General features: G+C 40.2%; 6 protein-coding genes and 2 non-coding genes across 8 annotated transcripts; 2 read left to right on the top strand and 6 right to left on the bottom strand.

Moving 5' to 3' along the window:
* Window positions 1-4,130: 4,130 nt before the first annotated feature.
* On the top strand, window positions 4,131-4,813 carry LOC120553082 (histone H2A-like). The gene has a single exon (XM_039791159.1). The coding sequence runs from the start codon at window positions 4,168-4,170 to the stop codon at window positions 4,555-4,557; it is 390 nt and encodes a 129-aa protein (XP_039647093.1). The 5' UTR covers window positions 4,131-4,167; the 3' UTR covers window positions 4,558-4,813.
* Window positions 4,814-9,427: 4,614 nt separating this feature from the next.
* LOC120553366 (histone H4) lies at window positions 9,428-9,807 on the top strand. The gene has a single exon (XM_039791708.1). The coding sequence runs from the start codon at window positions 9,440-9,442 to the stop codon at window positions 9,749-9,751; it is 312 nt and encodes a 103-aa protein (XP_039647642.1). The 5' UTR covers window positions 9,428-9,439; the 3' UTR covers window positions 9,752-9,807.
* Window positions 9,808-10,277: 470 nt separating this feature from the next.
* Window positions 10,278-15,227, bottom strand: LOC120553722. Its single transcript, XM_039792415.1, has 3 exons — window positions 14,905-15,227; window positions 12,325-12,804; window positions 10,278-10,730 (listed from the first exon to the last, which is right to left on the bottom strand). The coding sequence occupies exons 1-3, from the start codon at window positions 15,213-15,215 to the stop codon at window positions 10,319-10,321; spliced, it is 1,203 nt and encodes a 400-aa protein (XP_039648349.1). The 5' UTR covers window positions 15,216-15,227; the 3' UTR covers window positions 10,278-10,318.
* On the bottom strand, window positions 12,159-12,710 carry LOC120553365 (histone H2B 1/2-like). The gene has a single exon (XM_039791707.1). The coding sequence runs from the start codon at window positions 12,693-12,695 to the stop codon at window positions 12,321-12,323; it is 375 nt and encodes a 124-aa protein (XP_039647641.1). The 5' UTR covers window positions 12,696-12,710; the 3' UTR covers window positions 12,159-12,320.
* A 3,777-nt stretch (window positions 15,228-19,004) lies between the features above and the next one.
* LOC120553363 (histone H2A) lies at window positions 19,005-20,328 on the bottom strand. Its single transcript, XM_039791706.1, has one exon. It carries the CDS (start codon window positions 20,063-20,065, stop codon window positions 19,679-19,681), a length of 387 nt encoding a protein of 128 aa, XP_039647640.1. The 5' UTR covers window positions 20,066-20,328; the 3' UTR covers window positions 19,005-19,678.
* Window positions 20,329-21,677: 1,349 nt separating this feature from the next.
* Window positions 21,678-23,078, bottom strand: LOC120553360 (histone H1-like). The gene has a single exon (XM_039791703.1). It carries the CDS (start codon window positions 22,483-22,485, stop codon window positions 21,763-21,765), a length of 723 nt encoding a protein of 240 aa, XP_039647637.1. The 5' UTR covers window positions 22,486-23,078; the 3' UTR covers window positions 21,678-21,762.
* Window positions 23,079-26,585: 3,507 nt separating this feature from the next.
* On the bottom strand, window positions 26,586-26,657 carry trnae-cuc. Its single transcript has one exon. It is a non-coding gene; the product is annotated as a tRNA-Glu (tRNA).
* Window positions 26,658-26,823: 166 nt separating this feature from the next.
* On the bottom strand, window positions 26,824-26,895 carry trnae-cuc. Its single transcript has one exon. It is a non-coding gene; the product is annotated as a tRNA-Glu (tRNA).
* Window positions 26,896-27,840: the final 945 nt, after the last annotated feature.

The raw sequence follows: 27,840 nt of genomic DNA, 5'->3' as shown, positions 1-27,840 counted from the left end.
TGGCCTGTACTGTATATCCCTGGTCCCTCCCCCTTTCCGCTGTGTAGTCAAGATGTCTCCCGTTTAGTGCGAGTAGGGTCCATCGTTCCACACTGAACTTTTTGACCGTTTTTAGGGCCTCATCCTGGTACTTTCAGTGCACTGACTTTTTGCGTTATCTACACTATATACTTAAAACTCAGTGTTTGAAGTGTGCAAGTAGGCGCTTTGAGACACAGCCCAGTTGATGACTGGTGGACAACGGCAGTTCCCAGTTTAAAGTGATGGTTCGGAGTAATTCACCCTAGGGTCCTTTGCACCATGACCTCGAGCCAAACACCCCCCCAGAAGCTTTTTCACCTGGGTCTAACATTGGGAGAGTTAGCTAGAGTAGCGTTAGCCGCTGAGTAGCTTAGCGCAGGGGCTAACGGACCCACGTTTGTATCTCGTAAGTTACCCCACTAATAATGCCCGAAATGATACGAAACGTCTACAAGTAGTACAAATAGGTTATGCTCTCATAAAACGATGGATTGGAAAGTTTGTAAGTACACCAGAAGTTTATGAACACTTGCCTGCTGGCTTCTGCTCTCTGCTGCTGCTACCTGCAGTTAGACGAGTGCTTAGGGACCGTCTACAAATTACTACACCGAAAAGAGATGCAACAAAAATATTTATTAATTCAATGATTAAATAAGGTAATGTCTCCAAACTTACCTCAATTATTACTTGTCTGCTGCTAGTTATACTACAGCACTTACTTTAAAAATAAGTTAAATTAATAAATATTTTTGTTGCATCTCTTTTCGGTGTTGTAATTTGTAGATGTCCCTAAGCACTCTCGCCTTTACACCACAACAACAACAGCAGAGACCAAAAGCCAGCAGGCAAGCGTTTTTTACATAAACTTCTGGTGTACTTACAAACTTCCAATCCATCGTTTTATGAGAGCATAACCTATATACCTACTAGATCGTTGTATTCATTTCGGCATTATTAGTGGGGTCATTTACGAGATACAAACGTGGGTCCATTAGCCCCTGCGCTAAGCTATTCAGCGGCTAACGCTACTCTACGCTAACTCGCCCAATGTTAGACCCAGGTGAAAAAGCTTCTGGGGGGTGTTTGGCTCGAGGTCATGGTGCAAAGGACCCTAGGGTGAATTACTCCGAACCATCACTTTAAGATGCCAAATGCAGAAAAGCTCAAAGAAATGTCTCTGTACTTTGAGCAGAGATGGGGCGTGCCTCAATGCGTGGGCGCTATCGATGGCTCGCACATACCTATTTTGGCACCCCAGGAGTAGCACACAGAGCATTACAACCGCGAAGGATGGTACTCCGTTATTTTACAGGCAATAGTTGAAGGAAGAGGATTGTTTTGGTACATTTACACAGGGCAACCAGGCAGCTTGCATGATGCTAGAGTGCTGCATTTGTCTGCTATATGGGAACTGGCTGAAAGCAGAGGTGTATAGTCCAGGTGCCAGAAAGTAGAAATCCTGTCCAGCAGCTGTCCCAACCATCACTAAACCAGCTCCTCTACCAGGTAGATGAGCTCGTTAGTGAAAACACCTGTTCTAGATGTAGAGGCAGATCCAAAAACATGGCAGGATTTTTACTTTCTGGCACCTGGACTATACACCTCTGGCTGAAAGAGGGAAGGTGCTTTCACAGGAGCACAAGAGCTTGGGCAGGATGTTGGGAACTATATCATTGCCTATCCACTGACAGGCTGGCTCATGAAGCCCTTTCCCGACTGGGGCGTCCATTACAGCAGGAGGTGTTCAACTACAAGACAAGCAGAGCAAGGGTTGTGGTTAAAAATGCATTTAGCATGACTGAAAGGAAGATGGCGATGCCTGCAGAAACGGAATGACTGCAGTCTTGAGAGAGTGAGGTCTATGGTGCTCCATAACCTCTGTGAGAGCCATGGTGAACAGTATAGAGCGGACTGGACTGAATCCAGCCCTTTTCCTCAGCCAGGTGTGCCACTATACCTCCACCTGATGCAGAGACTGAAGGAGCTGGGCTGCTTGCAGCCTTGATGCATTACCTCAACCATGTGCCTCCCAATTAATGGTGCGTTCATGCCACGGGATGCGTGTTCTTCTTCTTCTGTTATATTGGGCGTTTCGCATAACAACTTGTTGCATGACTGCCACCAACGGTTGGCCGTAGCCGAGATCAGTGTTTCTCAAATGGGGGTCTGGGTACCCCTAGGGGTACTTTGGAGTACTGCAGGGGGGGTTGCAGGGTGAGATTCCTTTTTGAAATGTTAATTTCAAATATACCGTTTCATGCATAAATCATAAAATGTATTTAGGTATGGATTTTAAACATTTGAAGTAACATTCAAGTGTGTTTCAGTTACCAGCTTGTTAAGTAAATCAGACACTAATGGTGCAGAGCTGTAATGTACCTCTTTATATAGCGTCTTTTTCTACCAAAAATGCTTTGCACTTGTCAGGGGGTACGTCACTAAATAATATTTCATCACATTATTGATAAAAGTTTGAGAACCACTGGCATAGAGCATCAGATGGGTGAAAACATGGAGGCCACAATAACAAAAGATGTGCTGCTGTTTTCTTATATGAGCATCCAGACAGAACATGGACAGGTGTTGGACACACACACACACACACACACACACACACACACACACACACACACACACACACACACACACACACACACACAGTCATGTTTTTTTTGTGTGTTTGATTTGGCCTAGTTTTGAAATATGTCTGTAATATTGTTTTGAGAGCATTAATGTTATGGTTAAATAAAAAATAAAAAGTCTTTGTAATGAGTGCGCTTTTGTCTCATTTCATGATCTCATCAATATGTGTATATAGGGCATCATAGGCACAGGCACACATTCATTCATTTTGTAATGGTACATTTTCACCAAACTTAAATGTCAACCATTCGCCAGTGTAGACCTTTTGTGATGATAACACAAACAATTCTCAAGGTGTGATTAGATGGCTGTGTGAACACAAAAGGCTTACACTGGCAAATTGAATAGGCCTCATGAGCCAAGTTGTCTGGATGCCAGCGTATACCTGTTGTTATGATAACACAAAATTCACAAGAATGTCACCAGGTGTGATCAGATGGCTGTGTGATCACAAAAGACCTTGTGTTATTATGACAGCCATCTAACCACCACAGTATTTTGTTATGATACCAAGGCTGTTTAACCTGCTGCTCATTTTAATCAAGCAGGTAGGCCTACCTTCATGTGTGTGCATGTACAACTAACTGTAGTAACCCACTTTTCTATTAAGTATTTTATTTATATCAAAGTAAAACACAACACAGCAGACTTTAGAATGGAAAGATAAACTTAAGACCTGTTTGCAAAAGTAGAAGGCATGCTAAACAGTGAAGTTAATACAATATTAAACAGTGCAAGTGCAAGAATAACTATTTACATGTGCATATCATCATCATCATATTCTTTATTCAGGACACACAAAGAAACGGTCCATAGCACAATACATAATATAGCAAAAGACAGACAAGTACAAGATAAAACACATACAATCAGAGTGGCAAGTGGCATTTTAAGCAGTAACCTCATGCCATCATTAGGCTATATGCTACAGTGAGTTTCTGCATACTGCTTTTTTGTGTGTGGTCTCCACAGACAATGAACACATACTAAGTTTGCGATTCAGCATATTAGCTTGTGCATATACAGTACTGTCTATGAATGCAAAAGTATTACGTTTGCATATGAACTTTTAGCAAGTGCACGTATGTGCATATGAGCTCCTGCCTGCCTGGGTGCTGCGCAGGAGACTCTCCATCCAGTGAGCCTGGAAGCGCTTCATCTCTTCCTCCCTTGCCACCAAAGCTGCACTCTCCTCAGCCTCTGTTCTGGGTTGGTCGGAAAGCGGCTTATTTCTTCCACATTTTCCTTCTTTGATAATTTCCTTCTTTTTTTTTTTATTTTGAGGTTGCTGGGATGTCTTATTTTGTAAACAGCACAAACTGCGAGCGGAAGCCGTTTGAGCTCTACCGTGTCTTGCATGCTCGTTTCTGATTGGACGATCACACTTGCGCTCTATCTCACCAATGAGCGGCCAGCTATGAGCCGTTAGTGGCTATATAAAGAGGGATTCGGCCGGCTTCCGGGTATTTTACTTCTACTCTACATAATATCTCAAACTTAATTATGTCTGGAAGAGGCAAATCCGGCGCCGGCAAAGCCAGAGCAAAGGCCAAGACCCGCTCATCCCGTGCCGGGCTCCAGTTCCCAGTTGGCCGCGTCCACAGGCTCCTGAGGAAGGGTAACTACGCTCAGCGTGTCGGTGCCGGAGCTCCGGTGTATCTGGCGGCGGTGCTCGAGTACCTGACCGCTGAGATCCTGGAGCTGGCTGGAAACGCCGCCCGCGACAACAAGAAGACCCGTATCATCCCCCGCCATCTGCAGCTGGCCGTCCGCAACGACGAGGAGCTCAACAAGCTGCTGGGCGGAGTGACCATCGCTCAGGGCGGCGTGCTGCCCAACATCCAGGCCGTCCTGCTGCCCAAGAAGACCGAGAAAGCCGTCAAGAGCAAGTAAAGCTCCGTGCTGCTCCTCAACCAACCCAAAGGCTCTTTTAAGAGCCACCCACTCCATCCAAAAGAGTAAATTCCTTTATAGACTTAAGTCAAACCTGCACTACAAATGGATTTATTAATCCTCCTGTAAAATCTTTCTATATCAGAACTATAACAAATTTTGGTAGTGAAGCACAAAAACTCAGGAAGAATATTGACAAAAAACGCTGAAAAACGTGACTACAAAACCTCGCCAAAGGTGACAAAAACTTGATACAAAACTGGAAAATAAAAATTTTGAATAAAATCGACAAAAACGTCAAAGTGTATTTAAAAATAACAGTTTAAATGTCGACCCAGGAAAACCAGAAGTTGCACAGGTGGGAAGACACAAGGGTTAACTACTGCAGGGGGTGCCAGGTCAGATTACTGTAAAGGGGAAACACCAGGTGGATTTAAGAAAAATAAAGCATACAGATATGCTTTTAATCACTCCATCCGGGAAATAAACTACATTATGATTCAGGTTACTGATGAATTTAATGCACTTGTCATCCATTTCACTGCCATCACATCCACTGTCAAACTACAGTATGACAATGTGAAATATAAAACATGTTCACATACACTATAAAGAGGTAAATACAAATACACTGGGGAAATACGAAGGTAGTACACATGGCTCGCCTTGTATAATAACTTCTCACCCCATGTGTGTTTCTCCTGTTGCACCTTAAAGTGTCCGTGTGCAACGCAAAATGTACGTTAAAAACATGTTAAATAACATGAATAATATGTATGGCAGTTATACTTTTAATGATAAACTATGATTTTGTGTTCCTGGGCCACTTAACACATACAAACACTGTTGTATACAGTGGTGAAATCACTATATACAAGTATATTTACTCCGGTACTGTACTTAAGTACAAACTTGAGCTACTTGTACTTTACTTTAGTCTTTCCTTTTCGTGCCACTTTCTACTTCTACTCCTCTGCTACATTCCAGAGATGAATATTATTTTTACCTATCACACCACATTAATCTGTTACTTTTGGTTACTTAAATTCAGATTTTTGCACGCAAAACACATGTAGTTTATACTGTTTTATTATAAATTTAACTACTCAACGATAATCAGGCCTACAACTACAGCTGAAACGATTGGTCGACTAAAGACTTCAAGTTCAGGGGTGTCAAACTCAACTTCCCAGAGGGCCACACTGGAAAATAAGAATCACATCAAGGGCCAGACATGTTTAGTTTATTGATGGGCTTTTATTTAATCGAAAAAGTTAAATATATTTGACTGTATTATTGCACGTGTCATATCATCTTCTCACTCACAGTTGGGTCGACATAAAGTCCTGAAGAAGTCAGGAGAAAGTTCCTCAGCCATCATAGAAAAAGAAAAGCACCCAAAAACGTCAGAAAAAGGTGTTGGGCCAAAATGTATTTTAAACCTAAATTGATATGTGGGCCAGATCATAATCAGCGGGGGGCCGGATTTGGCCCGCGGGCCTCGAGTTTGACACACGTGACTTAGTTGATTGACGGGACAGATTTGATCGTTTCCAGTTTAAGCCTCCTGTTGTCCTCAGGTCAAATTTGACCCATTTAAAAAAAATTCTATATCAGAAAAGTGGGTTTCTTTCACCCAAATTTTTAGAAAAATAACACGGATTGTTCCACACAACGCTTTACACAAGTAAAATAAATGATCAGCCCACTACTTTCTTTAAATTTGGATGTTTTATTCAATTTTATAGCATTCAAAAATAATTATCTATGAAAGAACGTTGAAAAAAGTGACAAAAACGTGGGGGCGAAAAAAACTACAAAAAAGTCAAAAGGCGCTGAAAAAAATTGACAAAAACATCGGGGGGGTAATGCAACAAACGTTTTGAAAAAGACGACCAAAACGTTGAAAAAAAAGTTTAAATTTTGAGCCTGAAAAACAAAAAGTTGCACGGTCAACGGGAAGACAACACAAGGGTTAAAAAATGTGAGGATATTTTTCTGCATTGAGTACTTTTACTTTTAATACTCTTTGTTTATAGCACGATAACATTACATTTTATGTAAAGAAGAAGTGCAATAATCAGAATACTAAGTATGAAGTATATAGATAGTAACTTACCACAGATGTAAGGGGCTGGAAAAGCTTGAAAGTGGACCTTGAAAGTCGTTAAAAGTGCTTGAATTTGTGTTTGGAAAAGGTTTAGGAAACCCTGAATATATAACAAGATAAGAAGACAGAAACAAGGTTAAAAAATAGAAACATATTGCATGAGTGATAATAATAAATAATAACGTGTCGGGGAGTATTAGCAGCAGTTGGGGGGTTCTGTTTGGGCTCTAAAGGCTGATTTATGCTTCTGCGTCAAATATACCCTCTGCCGTAGCTCGATGTGCACCTCCAAAAATGTGTAACTTTGAGTCGAGGCGACGCAGACTGCAAGGACTGTGATTGGTCGACTCGTCTTGTGTGACTGTGATTGGTCGACTGGTCCTGGGCGTTTCCAGCAGCCTACTGTGGGGAGTAGCAACACGCTAGTTCACTGACATCAGCTCTGCCAATGAACTCCGACATATGTTGGTTACAGTGACGGAGTTATCTGTTAGTAACGTGTCTATATGTCACGTTTTGAAATTAGCACTTAGCCAGCAAGCATTACTTTGTTGGCAGTTGTGCTAAAGTTTGCTTTGCTAACATAACATAAACTGGCTGGCAGACACCTCGCAAATAACCTCAGACTTATCGCCCCCTAGCGTTATGGAGGTGAGATGCACCGCGATGCAAAGCAACCCCCTGACGCAGAACTCCAAAATGGCCACAACGCCATTATGGCTATGGCGTGGAGTTGACGCAGAAGCATGAAACAGCCTCAAGTCTCTTTCCCAATGGCAAGAGGACAAACAGACTGTGACCAGACTGGGGAGATTTGTTGCTCAAATGTCTATGTCAAAGCATCTGTCCCTAATTCAAATAAACATGAAATGAAAAAATTAAAAAGTTGCTGGCCTTCTTGTATAAATGGATAGCATACACCACATGTGTCAAACTCAAGGCCCGCAGGCCAAATCCAGCCCTTATATCAATTTGGGTTCACAGTAGATTTAGGCACACCTAGTTGGAAAGTGTTTTTTAAACTGCAATTACCTGACATTCAAAGCAGAATATATAGAAATTAATATGGCAGATTTGCCGACTCTGAGACTCAGAAATGAGTCAAAAAGCAGAGAGAGAGAGATTTCATATTCAGGCTGAGAAACAGATTATTGTTAAAAAAAAATAGTTTTTCTTGATTTGCTAAATTCTACGATGGTTAAGGAACTTTTTTGGTGACTTTTGTAGGCCTTCACGTCAACAAAAATGCAACAAAAAGCGTAAAAAAATGTCGGAAAAAGCAACAATTTTACAAAAAGGTGACAAATGTCTGAGAAAGCCACACAAACGTTGGAACGAAAACAACAAAAATGAGGAAGAAAAGCTCCCAAAATGTTTAAAAAAAAAGTGACATGCAGTAACAAAAGCAGTCAATAATCTCTCCATGTCTGGCCCTTGGTTGGATTCTCTTTTTCCAGTGTGGCCCTCTGGGAAAATGAGTTTGACCCCCCTGGCATACACTGTGTGCAAGTTTGGAGCTCAGTTTCCATAATCTTGTGTGCTGTTTTTTTAACCAACCGGACCGGACCGGTTATTTCCGGTTCTTTATTAGGAGCTGAGAGGGAAGTTTGGCCTACTTGAGTTTCTCCGGAAGAACAGCGTCTGTTGAGCTTTCCTCACCAGGTCGGAGGCGCTAAGGAACCATGAGACGTCTTTTGTTATGTTGATTCCCAGGAATTTTGTTTTGATGTCGTTGTGGGAGAGAGGGGGGGGGATGTGTGGTCGTCCTGGATCTCCTAAAGTTCACAATGATCTATCTTACAAGTTATAAATTAGACATACGGTAGGCTACATGTCACAATAATCAAAATATAAACAATACAACAATTACAAAGATTTAACTAATGAAACAAGATGTGCAAATTGAGCTTAGTCCAGTGTCCAGTGCCTCTCATAAAATGCAGTCTTTTGTAAAGTGCATATAGTCTTTTGTAAAGTGCATATAGTCTTTCATAAAGTGCATATAGAGTCTTTTATAAAGTGCATATAGAGTCTTTCATAAAGTGCATATAGAGTCTTTCATAAAGTGCATATAGAGTCTTTTGTAAAATGCATAGAGTCTTTTGTAAAGTGCTGAAATTCTTTTTTTGAGGTTTTCAGGACATGATCATTGTCTTAAAGTTCACTACAGTGTTTGGGGAAAATATGAATTGTTTTTACATAAAACTTCTCCGCATTCAAATGTCTAAAAACCACTAGACCTATGTAATATATATTTGTTGAGTTGTGTACTTAAATTAAGGATTTGGTGCTTGTTGGCAACTTGTTGACATTAATTAACATCACTTTACTGTAATGCCATCTTTAAAACCCTCAAAAGATTACACTTATACACCTATAACGATAATACAATATCCAAAATCTAAGAACATTTCTAAACTCATATCATGATATCCATATAATATATGCATATATATTTCACAGCCCTACCGTAAGGACTTGATATTATGAAAATTCAAAATCAACAAAGAGAGCGACTTTGAGTCCATGAAAAGAGCTATATAAATTCAATTTATTATTATTATTATTATTAAAGAGAGATTCAATTGCTGTTTTGTTGATTTTGAATTTTTTACCGGAAATGCAGCGGCTTACAATCTCTCGCTTGACTAAGAGATCAGAAAGGGGCGGGCTGGGCTGAGGCTGCCTGTCTTCAACTACGTCCGCGGGAGGGCTTTAAATTATCGACGCTCTCCGTGTTGTTCATCAGTTGACAAACTAGACTCTGACAGAATGAGTGGACGCGGGAAAGGAGGCAAAGGACTCGGGAAAGGAGGCGCAAAGCGTCACCGTAAAGTTCTCCGTGATAACATCCAGGGCATCACCAAGCCCGCCATCCGCCGTCTGGCTCGCCGCGGCGGAGTGAAGCGTATCTCCGGTCTGATCTACGAGGAGACCCGCGGTGTGCTCAAGGTCTTCCTGGAGAACGTCATCCGTGACGCCGTCACCTACACCGAGCACGCCAAGAGGAAGACCGTGACCGCCATGGATGTGGTTTACGCTCTGAAGAGACAGGGCCGCACCCTGTACGGCTTCGGAGGCTAAATCAACGACCTGACCTGATCTAACGACAACAACCCAACGGCTCTTTTAAGAGCCACACACTTCTTCTTAAAGAGCTATATTCCTGTAATAACTGACCACTTAACTTGCCATTATTGTCCTTGTGTTTACGTGCTCATGAATTCTTCATAAAATCAGGTTTCGGTTAGACCCAGTGAACTGTGCTTCTTAAATCAAGGGACCCTCCTTTAAAATTAAACATTACTGATTTCTGCAGAAAAAGCGATGCCAACGAGTAATAGCTTAATATCAGGATTAAAAAGCAGCAAATTACAAGATAATGCATGAAGAAGCAAAACTAACCTCCAGCCAGCTGTAGTATCTTGAAATAGTTAACAAGCACTTCTGTATATATTAACTACATAAATCTGAACGTTTCTTGTATTCTACTTTAAGAAGACTTAAGTTATTGTCTTAAACTTGGCGTAGTATTAACTGATGGTTAATTCTGTATAAGAATATGGAAGAGGAACAAGGATAATAGCTCCGAGATGGATGTGTGGTGGCTCTTAAAAGAGCCGTTGGGTTGTTTTGAGCAGTCAGGTGAGTTTAAGCCCTCTCGCCGCGGATACGACGGGCCAGCTGGATGTCTTTGGGCATGATGGTGACCCTCTTGGCGTGGATGGCGCACAGGTTGGTGTCCTCGAACAGGCCGACCAGGTAAGCCTCGCTGGACTCCTGCAGAGCCATGACGGCGGAGCTCTGGAAGCGCAGGTCGGTCTTGAAGTCCTGAGCGATCTCCCTCACCAGGCGCTGGAAGGGCAGCTTGCGGATCAGCAGCTCGGTGGACTTCTGGTAGCGACGGATCTCCCTGAGAGCCACGGTACCGGGCCTGTAACGGTGAGGCTTCTTCACGCCGCCGGTGGCCGGGGCGCTCTTACGGGCAGCCTTGGTGGCCAGCTGCTTCCTGGGGGCTTTGCCTCCTGTGGACTTACGAGCGGTCTGCTTGGTTCTAGCCATTCTGCTTCACTTTACTGACGAAAAGTAGATATGATTCTGGAGCGTCAGTCTTTGGTTATATAGCCAGAGCCGGCGCACAGGCGACGCTGATTGGTCCAATGTTTGCACGTGCTACAGAAGCTCAGCCATTGGACAAAAGGAATTTGAAAATTCAAATGTACCCGCTCATTTTTAATCTATTGTTTTGTACTTTTCTAAAGCTTTGGGGTACTTACATAACAGAAAAACACACTTATTTTATAGTTTTTAATGCTATGTTTTACTATTATTAAGTAGTATGTTTTATTTTCCATCTTATTCTTATTAATTATGGCATTTTATAACTTTTTATTTCCACTCTGTTTTCTCTAATTGTAAATCACTTTGTGCTGCTTTTCTTGTATAATATGTGCTATATGGATACCGTTTCTTATAATTATTATTTTTAACTGCAGTGAAATGACTCAAATATCGGCATAAATTGTGCAATACTAAATGTGTGACTATACATACTATGACATGTATGCATTAGAGTGTGGAGCTTTACATAAACTCAGAAATAAATCAAAAACAGCATAAATGTGTATGAGAACTGGTGTGTAAACAATACAATGTGCATGTTATACTGTATTTAAGACATGAGTGATTATTCCTAAACATTTAGTAATTGAAATAAACTCAGTTGTATCTCAGAAACTGGAATACAGTAATTTGGATGAGGACTGCTTTCACTCACTTTACATGCAATGTGTTTCTTCCACAACTGAACATTTAATATTTCAAACAAAAATCCTGCTTGTCCTTCTATTATCTGGCTTACACTTTATTCTCTCTTAAAAGACACAGTATAAATTCATAGTATGCAGGTTATAAGCACATACGTTTATGCTGCTACTTAACCAACGTTGTACAGTTTAGGTCACATTATCTGGTTTGCACACTGCTGAAAGCTGCTGAACAGATTTAAAATTTTTGAAGCATAATGAAAATATTATAAAGTCAGTAAAGATGTGTTTGTAGGCTGTGGTTGCCTAAAACCTCCTGCTTTATGTGAAATAACTTTTACTTTTAATTACAGTTGACTTTTTGCATGTTTAAAAAATTTTAAGATGCTAAATGGCACTTAATTGCTATTTAATGGCCACTTTAAACATGTTCTGTGAAATACTTAATTTCATATTTGTGGGCAGATTATAGTAGTCACAAACAGTTTTAGTAGGATAATTAGGGACTGTTTTATTTACAATTTTGTAAGTGAGCAACATATTTATATAAGTCTCAGGTCAACCAGTGCTTTTTTTGTGCTGAATTCATGTATGTGAATGGTTGAGATGAACTTATTATCCCAGAAGATGGCAGTATTAGCAACGTCTTTATTTTACTAATATGCAAATATTAAGCAGTCTAGGGTAGGTAGATTACTTAGATACACTGAAATTAACTCCGCATGTTGTCGGCAGACGATAGTTACGTACTCAAAAGTAATTATATACATTAAAAACCCTTTATAAATCAGTGAAATTCATGCTTATGTGAAACTCTGCTCTTACAGAAGAAGTGTGTGGCTCTTAAAAGAGCCGTTGGTTTGATGGGATTAAGGCAGCGGGTCGGTTTACTTGGAGCTGGTGTACTTGGTGACGGCCTTGGTGCCCTCAGACACTGCGTGTTTGGCCAGCTCCCCGGGGAGCAGCAGCCTCACGGCGGTCTGGATCTCCCGAGAAGTGATGGTGGAGCGCTTGTTGTAGTGAGCCAGACGGGAGGCCTCACCGGCGATGCGCTCAAAGATGTCGCTCACAAAGGAGTTCATGATGCCCATGGCCTTGGAGGAGATGCCGGTGTCGGGGTGAACCTGCTTCATCACCTTGTAGACGTAGATGGCGTAGCTCTCCTTCCTGGTCTTTCTCCTCTTCTTGTCCTTCTTGCCGGCGGTCTTGGCCACCGCCTTCTTGGATCCCTTCTTCGCTGCTTTCACTGCTGGTTCAGGCATGGTTACAATTCTGGTATTCACCGATAATTGTGTGACGAACTCGCTGCGCTGCTCCTTCTTAAGCCCCGGAGATGCAAATTTCTCTGTGCGGTTCCCACTCTCCCATTGGCTGGTTGTTAGCGCGTCAGAGCGTATCTATGCGGAAGTCTCACTCCGCTGTTTCTCTGGTTTAATTGAATGGAGATGCATTTTAAAGCGCGGCGAGCAAAAAGACAAATTTACAGGGCATTAGTGACAGTGATGGAGTAGCAGGGATTAGCAGTATTGTCCACACATTTTAAACACATTTTAAAAAGTAAACCAAAAACTCAGATTTTGTTTCTTGATCATTGCTGAAAACTGTAAAAAATAAAAATAAAAAAAAATATATACCTCCATTTGGGTCTGGTGATTATAAATTAAGTCTGTAAACATACAATAATATGTGCAATAATAATACAATTTTACAGTCTGATCTACTCAGGCTAAATCTAAATGGACATTCTTATTTATACCTTTTTATACCTTTCACACTTAATCATAGACCCAATTTTTAATCATAATTATTTTGTATACTCTTGATATTAAGTTTCTGTCACGCATGTGCACTGTCACACACAAACACACACACACACACATACACACACACACACACACACACACACACACACACACACATACACACTTTGATATTCCTAGTGTATCAGGCCCTATGCTGGATACGTAATTATAGATCACACATGCTTACATTCAGCTACACACTGTTAAGCTGTTCTGTTCATGCAGGAGCCAGAAAATGTCTGAAACAGTGTCACTGACCAGATCCTATATCTTCACAGAGATTAATGGAAAGCCTGTGTTCTTGCTGTGCTCACAGCACCTTCCAATGATCAAGGAATATAACGTTCAGACTTCCTTTTTCCTCTCCTGACCAGAATAAATATACAGTATTAGACATATTTTTAAAATTACACTTAATTTTCCTTTAGGATAACTCAGGCTGAGCATCGTCTGTTTTGTCAACAGATTGTTCATTATGTACTTGTAACCCTTTTCACTAAAAGATGAACTTTATTTGGAGTTGGTATGTATTGGTTAGTATGCACTGGTTTCACTTACACACAAAAACATAGAAAAATAGGGTCCGGGTTGAAAAAAAAACAGTAGTTACCCTTTAATCATAAAAGTGACCACATGCATAGCACAAATGATGAAGGCCAGGGCTGTTTTAGAAAATGTAAACACCTTTTAATTAAATGCAACATATTAAAGCCTCATTTAAAGGGACAAAGGGGGATTTAATAGACAATATTTAAAAACGTTAATTTTGCATAAGCAAAATGTATTAAATAACTATGAAATTGACACCATTTGAGCCTCAATTAATGTCACAATTAAAATATCCAACTACAAAAAGTGTCACAGTCCTAACCTACAATGTAGTTTATGAGTAACAGTCTTGGTTGTCATTGTTTTAATTGACCCAAGACTTTAATCCCACCAATTTCGGGCACCATGAATTGATCAAACTAATTACTATTTATCTGATTTTATACATTATTTAACCCTTATTTAATCTTAGAAATTCAGGTTACTTTAAATAAATTTGTCAAAAAAAATAATGTGGATGTTCGATACAAAATATATACATATAAAATTTCCTTCCGGATGAATGAAGTATCTATCTATCTACAGCGCTCTTCGCAAGTTAAATAAATGATCAGTACTTAGATTTGCTTCACTCCCCCAGCCAAAACAATCAAACAGTACATGTATATTTTCCAAACATTTGTCTGGTAAATTATTTGAAAATATGCCTAATAAAAAAACTTTTTGACTTGCCATTGTAGAATTGAAACCTAGATGTATGGAACCACATGTAGTTAAGGAATTGTCAAATGAAATGGTCAGGAATTAGTAAGCACTAAGGTTTTTACTCTTTCCTCCATTGTTGTGAATACAGTTCATTGGTGTAATATATGTTAAAAAAAGAAGTCTAAACTAAATCTGATTTATTAACTATATAAGAGTTCATGAACATTAAAGGCCAGGACAATAACGCCAAGTTAACTGGTTAATTATAGGAAATAGGCTACGTGGTAATTTATGTGTATTTATATTCAATTTTTGAATTTCAGAGTTAGGAGGATTAGGCTCTTTAAGAAGAAGTGTGTGGCTCTTAAAAGAGCCGTTTGGGTTGTTGTCATTAGATCAGGTCAGGTCGTTGATTTAGCCTCCGAAGCCGTACAGGGTGCGGCCCTGTCTCTTCAGAGCGTAAACCACATCCATGGCGGTCACGGTCTTCCTCTTGGCGTGCTCGGTGTAGGTGACGGCGTCACGGATGACGTTCTCCAGGAAGACCTTGAGCACACCGCGGGTCTCCTCGTAGATGAGACCGGAGATACGCTTCACTCCGCCGCGGCGAGCCAGACGGCGGATGGCGGGCTTGGTGATGCCCTGGATGTTATCACGGAGAACTTTCCGGTGACGCTTAGCGCCTCCTTTCCCGAGTCCTTTGCCTCCTTTCCCGCGTCCACTCATTCTGTCAGAGTCTAGTTTGTCAACTGATGAACAGCAGCGGAGAGCGTCGACATATAAAGCCCTCCCGCGGACGTAGTTGAAGACAGGCAGCCTCAGCCAAGCCCGCCCCTTTTCCTCCTCCTCTTTACAAGCCAACGGCTGCCTTTCCGGTTCAGAAAAAAACCGTTAAGATTTAAATTTAAACCTGTGTGACAGATTAATTTTATGGATGATTCAATCTTTTACAGTTTGATTATACTGTAAAACTAAACCGGAAGGGTCATGTAAGGTTTTGGCAATAAACCAGTTGATAATTTTTTTTTAAAATTATAATAGTAATATAATTATGATACAGTTAACATCTCCAAACTCTTATTATTTTGTTAGAATCACCAAATCAAAATAAATCCATCAAATCAGCTCCTTAAAAAAAACAAGATGTTTACCAAATATGTACCACATATAAAATTTACAGATTTACTTTTATTCTTCTTTTGAAACACACTTTTTCACAGATTAATTCAAATATAGGGACCCTCTTTTAATTTTGATGTTTGGTTCAAACATGTGAAACATATGTGTAAATAAATATAACTAAACTTAAACATAAAGACTTTTTTCTGAAGACAGTAAAAGATGGGTGTTGTAGTTTATGTAGGCCTATATGTAAATAAGTGAAAAACTGTGTGAAAAAATGCAATGATGTGTAAAAAGTTAAATGAGGAGAGTAAAAGTAAAGCGCCGGTATCTCAAAACATACTTAAATCCCTTTCCATCTACTGCATTTACAAAGTGGACATTTTATTTTGTCATGTCATGAATGCTACTTTATCTTGCATCATGATTCTAATAATACATAGTAAAATAAAAACTTCAGTTAAGCCAAAGAGCATATTGGTTCAAGAGATTAAAATACACAAAGAGATACTGGACCCCTTCACAGACCGACCACAGCCGGTCAGCGCTGGTAATCACACATTCCAACTCCATAATTAAATTCGCAGAAGACACCACATTGGGCTGATTTCAGACAATGAGGCACCAGGCTTAAGACGAACACCTTAACGCCTCTAAGACAAAGGAGATGGTGATTGACTTCAGGAGAACAAAGGATACAGTCCACCTCCCCCACCACATACAGGGAGAACCTAAAGTGATATAAGAATAGAGGAGGTGCTGGGGGCCATCAACAACTAAACAATAATAAAAGAGAGTTTTACCGGTTGAATTATTTCCTCATCTCTGTGTATAATGAAGGTCTGAACAGTGGCTGCACGGGAGACTCCTTCTATCAAGGTGCCAAAATTAGATGAAAATATAGACAAAGAACATACATGTCCTACTAAAGGTCGCCTATCTTACCTTAGTATCTTTTCTTTTATTATCCATATTATTCATGTTGATTTGTTATTTTATCATCCTGTTTATGATGTATGTGTATGTGTGTGTGATGTCTTTAAGCTACTGGGACCTTGGATTTCCCCTTGGGGATCAATAAAGTATATCTATCTATCTATCTATCTATCTATCTATCTATCTATCTATCTATCTATTATCTATCTATCTATCTGATGTGTGACAGACAATCTGTGTATTTTAAAAGAAGTTATAAACAAACCAGATGGACTGTGACACACAGACACACATTCATAATTTATCCATGTCCCCATAGAGAAGAACCGGTACATGAACACAAGTATTAAAGGTGTCATAGGCTACGTTCACACAGCAAATCTTAATGCTTAATTCAGATTTTTTGCTCAGATCTGATTTGTTGTTTGGCTGTTCCCATTACCTTTTTAAAATGTGGCCTAAATCAGACTCCAGTGTGAACTGTTTGTGGTTTCGAACAGAACCGCATGCGCAAAAGACCAATAACAATGACATCAGACGCAGCACGCTGTCGCACTAAAGTTAGGGAGGTTATGGAGGAAGTCAGCTTTTTCGCTTTTATTTCAAAATTGTGTAATGGCAGCCGTAACATTAATGAGCATAACCCTAATTAGGTCTAACACCTCCCTCTCCCTCCATTGACTTGCTCCATCACTGGTCTCCATGTTTTAGCCTAGTCCAGTTTTTAATGTTACTGTCTGTGTCTCGGGCTAATTCCCACCGGAGCAGAATTGTGACAAATGTCGATGTGGATTGACGTAAAAGTCGCATCAACTTCCGCCTCGGTTGTTCACACTGTGGCCGCATTGAAAAAAAATCAGACCTGGGTCTGATTCAGGACCACATATGGAAGTGGTCTAAATCTGATTTGAAAAAATCTGATCTGGGCAAGATTTGAGTGTTCACACTACTTCAGAAGAAGTCTGACCTGGTCACTTGACCCCCCAAAAAATCAGATTTGGGCCACTTTTGCCTGCAGTCTGAACGTAGCATTAGAAAACATTCACAAAATCAAGCGATCTTTTCTGTTGTGTGATGCAGCCTGAGGTCAGATTTCACAACAATGGTCATTACAACGGGTGTGGTTGTTTTAGATCAATGGTCTTCAATGTCTTTTAAGCCAAAAAACCCTTACCTTTGTTGCATATTAATTAAACTGGGCATAAAACAACTTGCAGGGCGACCTAAAGCATAAATACACACCCTTTTAAATGGGGAATATAATACTAAGCTATTAAAAATATAATTCTCATGTTTTAATGTTAACATACATGTGGACGACAGTGTATCTTTAAGCTTAACTGAATCTGGATGGTTGCTTTAGTAAGTAAGCAAGCCTCTCATCAATGTGTATTTTTAGACATCTTTATATTTTTATGGGAAAAAACTCTCAAAACATTATCAAACAATCATTTGATGCCCACCCTGCAGTGACTATGAGCGCCTCCTGTTAAAGATCCCAGGTTTAGATAGAAAACAATTGGTGTTCACTTGCCACCATCTTGAACATGCACGCACAAACACGCTCAAATAACAAAGAGGCAACTTCCAGCCTCTTGTCTCTGTTGTCTATCTGGATTTTAAGTGTAGGAAAAACAATCCTGTGAAGTAATCACATGAAGTTTACACCATTAACCCTTGTGTTGTCCTTCGGGTCCCAGTGACCCAAAGGACAACACAAGGATTATGTACTTCCCTTTACTATGTTGAGAATTGCTCTCTAAACAAGGGTTAATACAGCACCTTAGTTCTTGTTTGTACAGCATTTTGGTCAGCTTAAACTGTGTTTAAATGTGTTCTAGAAATAAACTTTACTTACTTACTTTACACAAACAGGGTTTAGAGAGCAATTCTCAACAGAGTAAAGGGAAGTACATAATCCTTGTGTGGTCCTTTGGGTCACTGGGACCCGAAGGACCACACAAGGGTTAACTAGAAATGAGTGCCCCCTTTCCTTGACCTTTGTGTTTTGTTGACTCTGGCCACGATATGTGTAATAATAATAATAATAATGGCTAAATATTTTTCTGCATAACTAGCCACAAACACACAAATTAGCATTTCATGTTGTATATTTAATGCTTTGATGCCAAGTTCAACTTTAACAAACTCCAATAACAGAATATAATAAAATGTATTGATCCGAACAGAGAAAGTCAGTTGTTGCAGCAACAGAGAAAAGTACAAATAATAGAATAAAAACAGAATATATCAGTATTATAGTAATGTCTGTTGTTCAAAGCCATGTTTATCCATTACTTATAAAGTGAATCATAAGCCTATAAGTTTGTGTTTTTTTTTTTTTTTTTTTTTTTTTTTTGGGTGTTTTTTTTTTTTTTTTTTTTTTTTTTTTTTTTTTTTTTTTTTTCACCCTACTTTTTTTTTTATCAGAGTGAGCTATTATACTGTTATAAAGCAAGTTCAATTCAACAGAAACAATAAAATATAACGCTAATCAAACATTAAAAATGAAGTGCAGCTGCTGTCATGGCACATATGTCCCCATTTTAATGATCAGTGTATTTAATGCAGTTTACTTACTGTAAACCACTTTGTGCTGCATTTCTTTAGCTGCTATACAAGATTTATTCAATAATACAAGTATTTAACAGTTTCACTCTTTCCTATGAGCTGTAAAGGAGCAACACCACAAGGACTAGTCTGCTATTTAGGATAAAGTGGGTAGTTTAAAAAAAAATATATTTAATATAATAATTTAACTCTACAGAGCTATTATTCCACCCGAGACACCCTTAGCGTCAGTTGTGATCGTTGTATTAACAAGTGTAATTAATGGTCCTTCGTGTCATGGGGACCCGTGGCTGTTCACGTGAAATGACAGCACATAGTAGGCGAGGGTCACCGGTGGACACAAGGCTCAATGCCAGGCCATTGGATAAATAAAAACCGTCAGATAACGGTTCCCGATGACCCGAAGGACAACGCAAAGGTTAAATGTAAACATTTAAGAGTATGGTTAACATCGTGTGGCAGGTTAAGCAGTTTGAACTTGTATTAGGAATGTACTCTTTTGGATGGAGTGGGTGGCTCTTAAAAGAGCCTTTGGGTTGGTTGAGGAGCAGCACGGAGCTTTACTTGCTCTTTACGGCTTTCTCGGTCTTCTTGGGCAGCAGGACGGCCTGGATGTTGGGCAGCACGCCGCCCTGAGCGATGGTCACTCCGCCCAGCAGCTTGTTGAGCTCCTCGTCGTTGCGGACGGCCAGCTGCAGATGGCGGGGGATGATACGGGTCTTCTTGTTGTCGCGGGCGGCGTTTCCAGCCAGCTCCAGGATCTCAGCGGTCAGGTACTCGAGCACGGCGGCCAGATACACAGGAGCTCCGGCACCGACACGCTGAGCGTAGTTACCCTTCCTCAGGAGCCTGTGGACACGGCCGACTGGGAACTGGAGCCCGGCACGGGATGAGCGGGTCTTGGCCTTTGCTCTGGCCTTGCCACCGGTTTTGCCCCGTCCTGACATTTTTCCAAATAGCTCGATGAGTTACAGTATGCGAGAAGCAGAGAACAGAATAACTCGACGCTGGGACAGCCCGGCTTATATAGCGATCATCTGGTCGTTCATTGGTCAGGCACAGCAGTACAGTCGCCCAATCAGAGGACTCGACGTCACAGCCCTGCATGCTCAGCTACTTGAATTCACAGAAATGTGTGTATGTATACTGTGTACAAACAGAAAAGGTATAGGACAATAACATAGTATAAATTAATAAAATAAAGTTTAAAAAAATACAGTGAAGCACAAAAAGAAACAATAATAACCAGCATAGCATAAAACCTTGAGGAAATGTGTAATATTATTTTTAATAAGGATTGTGTCTGCTAAGATCATGTGCATTACGATTAAACAGTTTACATTTGTAAGAATGAAATTGAATTTAACTTAAGCTGAATTAATCACATCTAAGTTATTGTCGTAAACTGCTCGAAACTGAGCAGATCTGAATGATAAATGATAAAGAACTTAATTATTATATCAACTTTGTCTGTCTCTTTCTCTGTCTCATTGTCTTTCTGTCTGTCTGTCTCTTTCTCTGTCTCATTGTCTGTATGTCTGTCTGTCATTAATGTAAAAGCAGCATTTCACTGTTAGAGTAGGTTGAACTGAAGTTCTTTTTGAACTATAAACTAATGATTATTTTCATTCTGAATAAATCAGCTGATTATTTTCTCCATTTATCGAGTGATTGATTGTTTGGTTTGTAAAAAACAGTGAAAAATGGCATCACAAGTTCTTTTAAAATCTTAATCCATTTAGCCTTTAAATCTCCCACCACTACTACTAACTAAGCTGTCAAATACATGTAGAGGAGTAGACGTTTACATTGGTCAGAGAACATGATATCCTCAATATGTACTGAAGTACAATACGTAACTAAATATACACTTAGTTACATGTCACAAATGATGACAGCATACCTTATTCATACCAACAACCCTGTAATGTACTGCAGCACGTTAGTTAATTTATATGCTTTTTTGGCTGCATCTGCAGTAACATAACATAAAGTATTAGCAGCAAATTGTACTTACAAGTATCAAAAGTACTATGGTAAATAAGCGTTATGTAATTATAGAATATTATATTATTCTATTTTTATTACTAAAAAATGTGTTTACAATATTTAGTTCATCAATGTCGAGCCCATTTTAGATACTTGAGTAAATGTACTTTCCACCACTGTTTAACCATCATGGGTAATATAGTATGTAAGTTCGACTATTTTACACAGGACTTGATTTACTATATTATTACTTTAGCTTCGCATAAGGTTTTACTACCTGTTTTTATCACTGTATAATTACTTAATATATATATGTACATTCACTACATTCCTGTTTACATTACATCTTAGTTTACTTTTCAATATGTACACCACAAATATGAATTTTATGTCATGTTTTATCACCCGTTTTTTAACTTTTATTACGCAAATCTATGTCTTAGAGTCTTATTTTTAGCTGCATATCTTGTCCAATCCTCATATCCTCATAGGGCTGGTTCTCTGTAATTGTTTGGCATTAGACAATACATTTAAATAACTCGCTTAAAACAACCACACATACACAGATAATAGATTCAGGAAAAAGGGCTCTTTTTGGTGGATTTGGGTGGCTCTTAAAAGAGCCGTTGGTTGAGTATGTTCAAATGTGAAGACTTTACTTCTTTGCGGGTTTCTTGGCTGCAGCCTTCTTTGCGGGTTTTGCCGCTTTGGGTTTGACGACCTTCTTGGCGGCCTTCTTGGGTGCAACCTTCTTGGGTGCTGCCTTTTTGGGGGTTGCCGCCTTCTTGGCCACCTTCTTAGGGCTCTTTGTAGCCTTCTTGGCCGCAGGTTTCTTCGCCTTCTTGGGTGTTGCCTTGGCCGCTTTTGGCTTCTTTGCGACGGCTGTCTTCTTGGCGGCTGCTGGCTTCTTAGCGGCGGCGGGCTTCTTCGCTGCCGGCTTCTTGGCTTTGGCTGCGGGCTTCTTCGCCGCTACCTTCTTGGGCTTCTCAGCGGGCTTGGCTGCCTTGAAGGACCCGGACGCCCCGGTTCCCTTGGTCTGGGTGAGAGCTCCTTTCAACACCAAAGCCTTGATGGCGCGCTTGACGTGGGCATTGTTGTGCTCTACGTCGTAGCCTTTGGCGCCCAACTCCTTCTTCAGAGCCACGTAGGAAATACCCTTGCGTTCCTTGGAGGCGGCGACAGCTTTCAGGATGAGCTCGGCGGCGCCGGGACCGGACTTCTTGGCCGGCTTGGCTGCCTTCTTCCTGGGGGCCTTCGCCGGGGCCGGTGCAACTGCTGGAGCGACTTCTGCCATTGTGTGATATCGAATAATCTTCTCGAGTAGTCTGTGGTGACTGGTACAGAATTCACAGCAAAGACAGACACTTAAACACACCATGAGAACCGTGGAGACTCAACCCAGCCTGCCGCTCACCAGTGCAGCAGGAATACTGTGCCACTTGTGTTTTCTCTTCACCAATAAATGTATAAAATACACATCTGGAGGAACAACTAAAGTGTTAAATTTAAGGGAACTGATAGCGAAGGAGTTTCTCTTCACATATAAGTCCAAGTTAGCGCTGCAGATGTTTGTTTATTGATAAGGAAGGCTTTAAACCTTCCATAACTACTGCCGTGTGAGGCACCGCTGCGGGTCTTTTCCTTCTCATTTCTCTCTTAAATTCTTTAAAATACACCGCAAGTTCATTAAAACCAGTTAGATAGTGAGAGCACATGTTTGTTTAAAGACTTAAGGTAAAAACAATATATTCCATCTATTATATCTGTAAGAAACAGAGGTTAGTTTGGCATCTGCAAACACACTCAAAAGTTCCTTGGGACTTCACAGCTGCCATGGTGGAAAGTCACCGTCTGTCATTTGTTTTATTCTGCTTTAGATTTATTTTATAGGTGAGACGATCAAAAACGTATTTTTCAGTCATTAAAGTTAATGTACATGAAAGGAGTATCTTATTTCACTTTTTTCTATTTACTTTGAGATGATCTGTTCATCTGTTCTGCAGCAACCCAGTATGAGCTATTCATGTGGCCCAAGGCCTGTATACAGTTGGAGTGAATGACATTATATAATTATACCTATATACACATATATGTATATATCTGCCATGATAATATGTAAAGTGTCAATGTAATCCTTTAATGTGTATCATGCATTTATTATGTGCACACATACATTATATTCATTACATTACTTAGGCCTTTAAGCCTCCCAACTACTGCCGTGTGAGGCAGTGCTGCAGGTCTTTGCCTTGTAATCTCTCTCCCAAATGCTTTAAAATACAACAGAAGTTCACTTTAAAGAGTTTGAAAGAGAGAATACATGTTTGTCCAGAGACTCCATTTAAAAACAGTCAACTCTTGCAAATATTGTTTCATTAAAAGACCTGGTTTTGGGATCTGCAAAGCCACTCATGTTGGGATTTAGGTCACTGGCTGAGTTCTACACTTCTACACATCCTGACACAGTGTGTTTAGCAGTTTAATTTCTGATACAACCACATTGACTAGATTAGATTAGATCATAGCTATTAGGCCTACAATCTCAAATGTGTTAGACAGATAGATGTAACACTGGCTCTTACACAGCCCCTAACTCCTAGGTCACAGATTAGCTCCCACACACTGTCAACACCAGACTTAATTGTGTAAGCTATATTCTTGTTCATTGACTTTTGTCGACTTTAAAAACACACAAATTATTCAAATGATGCAATTAGGAAGAGACGCCTCCACACAGGCTCTAATAACATATTCAATACACATATTTCGGTTAAATAACTGCCAGGGTGTGATACTTAAACACACAAACAAAACGTTTAAATACAATTACAACAATAAAAGTCCAAAAGGAAATTGAGTAAAATAAGCAGCGGTGGAAGAAGCATTCAGATCCTTTACTGCAGTAAAAGTACTAATACCACACTGTAAAAATACTTTGTTACAATTAAAAGTACTGCAGTGAAAATGTTACTCAGTAAAAGTCTGGAAGTATCATCAGGAAAATTTTGAGTATTTACCTAAGTATTAGAAGTAAAGTAACTAGTAACTAAAGTAACTAGTAACTAAAGCTGTAACAGATGAATGTAATGGAGTAACTAAAGTAACTAGTAACTAAAGCTGGAACAGATGAATTTAGCGGAGTAACTAAAGTAACTAGTAACTAAAGCTGGAACAGATGAATGTAGCGGAGTAACTAAAGTAACTAGTAACTAAAGCTGGAACAGATGAATGTAGCGGAGTAACTAAAGTAACTAGTAACTAAAGCTGGACCGATGAATGTAGTGGAGTAACTAAAGTAACTAGTAACTAAAGCTGTAACAGATGAATGTAGCGGAGTAAAAAGTACAATATTTCTCTCTGAGATGAAGCGGAGTAGAAGTATAGAAAGTGGCATGAAAAGAAAAGTAAAGTACAAGTCAACATTTGGACTTAAGTGCAGTACTGGAAAAGGAAGAGAGGTCGACCCAGAGACAGCTGGCTGCAAGACCTTGACGCCGATGTCAAGAGGACAGGCCACGCTTGGGGACAGCTGGAGAGGCTTGCTCAGAGCTGAGATGGCTGGGGAATCTTTGTAGGGGGCCTATACAGTAGGCCTATATGATAGGGCCTATATGCCCCAGTAGGGGATCCATTTTAAGAGACTAACCTAACCTAGGGGAAAATAGGCCGAAGAATCGCACTCAGTTGCCAGTTTTTACTGTATACCTCCCTTTGTAAATGTTAGATTAGAATAGATTCAACTTTATTGTCATCGTGCAGAGTACAAAGACAACGAAATGCAGTTTGCGTCCAACCAGAAGTGCAAAAAGAGCAGAAAAGTGCAATGTTATATACAAAAGTATCAGGGGAGTAGCCCAAATTCTGGGCCCTGTAGGAAGGCATTTTCTAAGACAGCTAGCATCTTTTTGGGCCCTCCTCACATGAGGGCCCTGGGTACTGCAAAGTATAGACAGGTATAGACAGGTGGTGCATAGACAGGACAAGAAATATAGTGCAGTGTAGACAGTAGTATTACAGAAGGTCGTCTAGTAATATAAATATATAATATAAATTAATTATTATAATTATCAATTAAATATAAATATATGCAGTGTATTAGCAGTTACCTTATACGAGCAGAATAAATATGGCTATGTAATATGAACAATGTATGAACAACATGTACAAATATTATGTAGTTGTCCTGTACATATGTAAATACACTTAGATGCCAGTTTGTGGGATATCTCATTTGAATATATTATTCATAACATTTAAAAAAAAAGTTGGTCTGGATTTAAAGAGACATGGTGCAATACCAGACCACAGTGCTTTGTGAGTCAAATTAATTACCTTCAATTAATTGTATTATTTACTCATTTATACTTTTATTTCTCTTTATATTTCCACATTTATTTTCTTATTCTTTGAGAGACTTATTCTCTTCATGGCACTCCGATTGCTCCATACACGGCTGCCTCTTAATTACCTGGATGTCTTGATACATTTTCTTGAGCTTAATTCTAATAAAACAGAAGTCCTTGTTGTATTACAGAACGGATACTGCCATCTAGTGGTCACCTGCCACAACATATACAGCCTGTTGCAAGAAAAACTTGTCTTGTTTTGAATTTTGAGCGGCTTAATAAAGATTCGAGACAGAACTTGTCTGTTATCTGGTTTATTCATTATACGCATATATGGAATCAAGCCGTGCACAACTCGCAGCAAGTGCAGGAGTTGACTGCGAAACAATATGCAAGCACACACTTACATATTGTTCATAATGAAGCAGGGACAAAAATTGGAGGATATTGATCTGTTCATCTTGGCTAGCCACTATATGACATAAATCAACTACATCTAAGGGTAACAAGACTCATCAACCAAAGGCAGTAAAGGAGTCTTCTGGAATCAGTCAAGATACCGATAGGTAGCCTACAGGTGGCTCGAAAGCAAAAACCACATATAACAACATAGAAACTTCAACAATCTGAAAACTGGCTGGGGGAAAGAGAAGAAGAAGAAGAAGAAGAAGAAGAAGAAGAAGAAGAAAAAGAAGAATGCCTTTATTTATCCAGCGAGGATAACAGGATAACAGCTACTCTGTTAGTACAGTTGCACACACATTAAGCACAGGCCTTATAAGTACCATATAGGCCTGAATTACAAACATGCTCAGGACCTATACATGCTATCACACTAATGGAGAGATGTCAGAGTGAGGGGGGTCCTTCTAGGAGGAGCACCCACATCCATGGGAGCACCCCAAGCAGTTGGGGGTTCGATGCGTTGCTCACTTTGGCAGTGCCCAGGAGGTGAACAGGTATATCTCAAGCACAAAGTCCACACTCCGTACGTCGGTGGGTAGGGGGACTTGAATCGGCGACCCTCTGGTTCCTAACCCAACTACCTATGGACCATAGACTGTTTAATATTAACAGTTTAATATTAACAGTCTATGCTATGGACTGAGCTACTGCCATCCACAAAATTAAGTTCCCTGACCGGGAATCGAACCCGGGCCGCGGCGGTGAGAGCGCCGAATCCTAACCACTAGACCACCAGGGAAGAATGCCATTATACAGGGAGATGATGATCATCAACAAAGGTCAGACTTTAAAGCATATAAAATTAGCTATAGAAAACATGTTACTACACAGTTTCATATTTCAGTCTGTATATTAGCATTACATAATACATATTGAAACACTGGGGAAATTCCTGAAAATCCTTGTTCCCTGACCGGGAATCGAACCCGGGCCGCGGCGGTGAGAGCGCCGAATCCTAACCACTAGACCACCAGGGAAACATGCGTCAAACGTGCTGAATTATATGATCCACGGCTGATGAGGAAATAAACGGCGCAGGTGAGAAAGGCGGAGAAGCTCAGGCAGAGAGGCGGATAAGAACCGAGAAGCCCCAACCGGCTTATAGACACGCCGCCACGGCCACGCATCTTAAGGAGACTAGCCGCAGCTGGACCGTATTGGCGGCAGGTCCGTGTGTATTAATTATAACGGGAGAATTGAACGTGAACACAGATTAGGCTATGAGCGGCTATTTCGCCCCAGTGGCGGATCTAGAAAATTTTACATGGGGGGGCAAAGGGGTAGCAAGAGATCTTGGTAGGGTGGCAGGGGAAGACGGTACATGGAAACCCTCATACATAAACTGATATGCCCTACTACGCCCCGCAACGCCCTGCTATGCCCTAAACTGCTACGCCCTAAACTGCTACAACTATTATTTCTATTCATAGTTCCATTATCTTTTTTGTTACTATAATTACCATTATTATGAATCATAATTCTCTATATCTGTATCCATCTGTATGTAACCAGCGACCACCAAGACCCTGGATATGTCTGATGTTTCTGTTGCACCAAATGCTTGCTCTTGGGAGAATTGTTGGGTCATTGTAACTTAAAGAGTGTGGTCTAGACCTACTCTATCTGTAAAGTGTCTTGAGAAGAGTGAACTGTTGTTGTATATGTAAATATTTACACATCTAACCCTATAACATATACAACAGAATGGAAATAGCCAAAAACTGAAAACACATCATGTCACAGGACATGTTATGTTACTGTACTGCAATTTATATGTAAGGAGAATATAAACCAACCATATGGTCCAGGGGTTACTGCAGCCTCCTCTTCCTCTCTGTCATCTTCATCCTCCTGATCACTCTCTGCCTCTGTCCCTCTCTCTGAACCTGCAGCCTCCTCTTCATCCCTCACAGTCAATTCTT

This window comes from Perca fluviatilis, chromosome 23 (genome assembly GCF_010015445.1).
Source record: "Perca fluviatilis chromosome 23, GENO_Pfluv_1.0, whole genome shotgun sequence".
NCBI lineage: Eukaryota > Metazoa > Chordata > Actinopteri > Perciformes > Percidae > Perca > Perca fluviatilis.
This window is presented reverse-complemented; position numbering and strand designations above follow the sequence as displayed.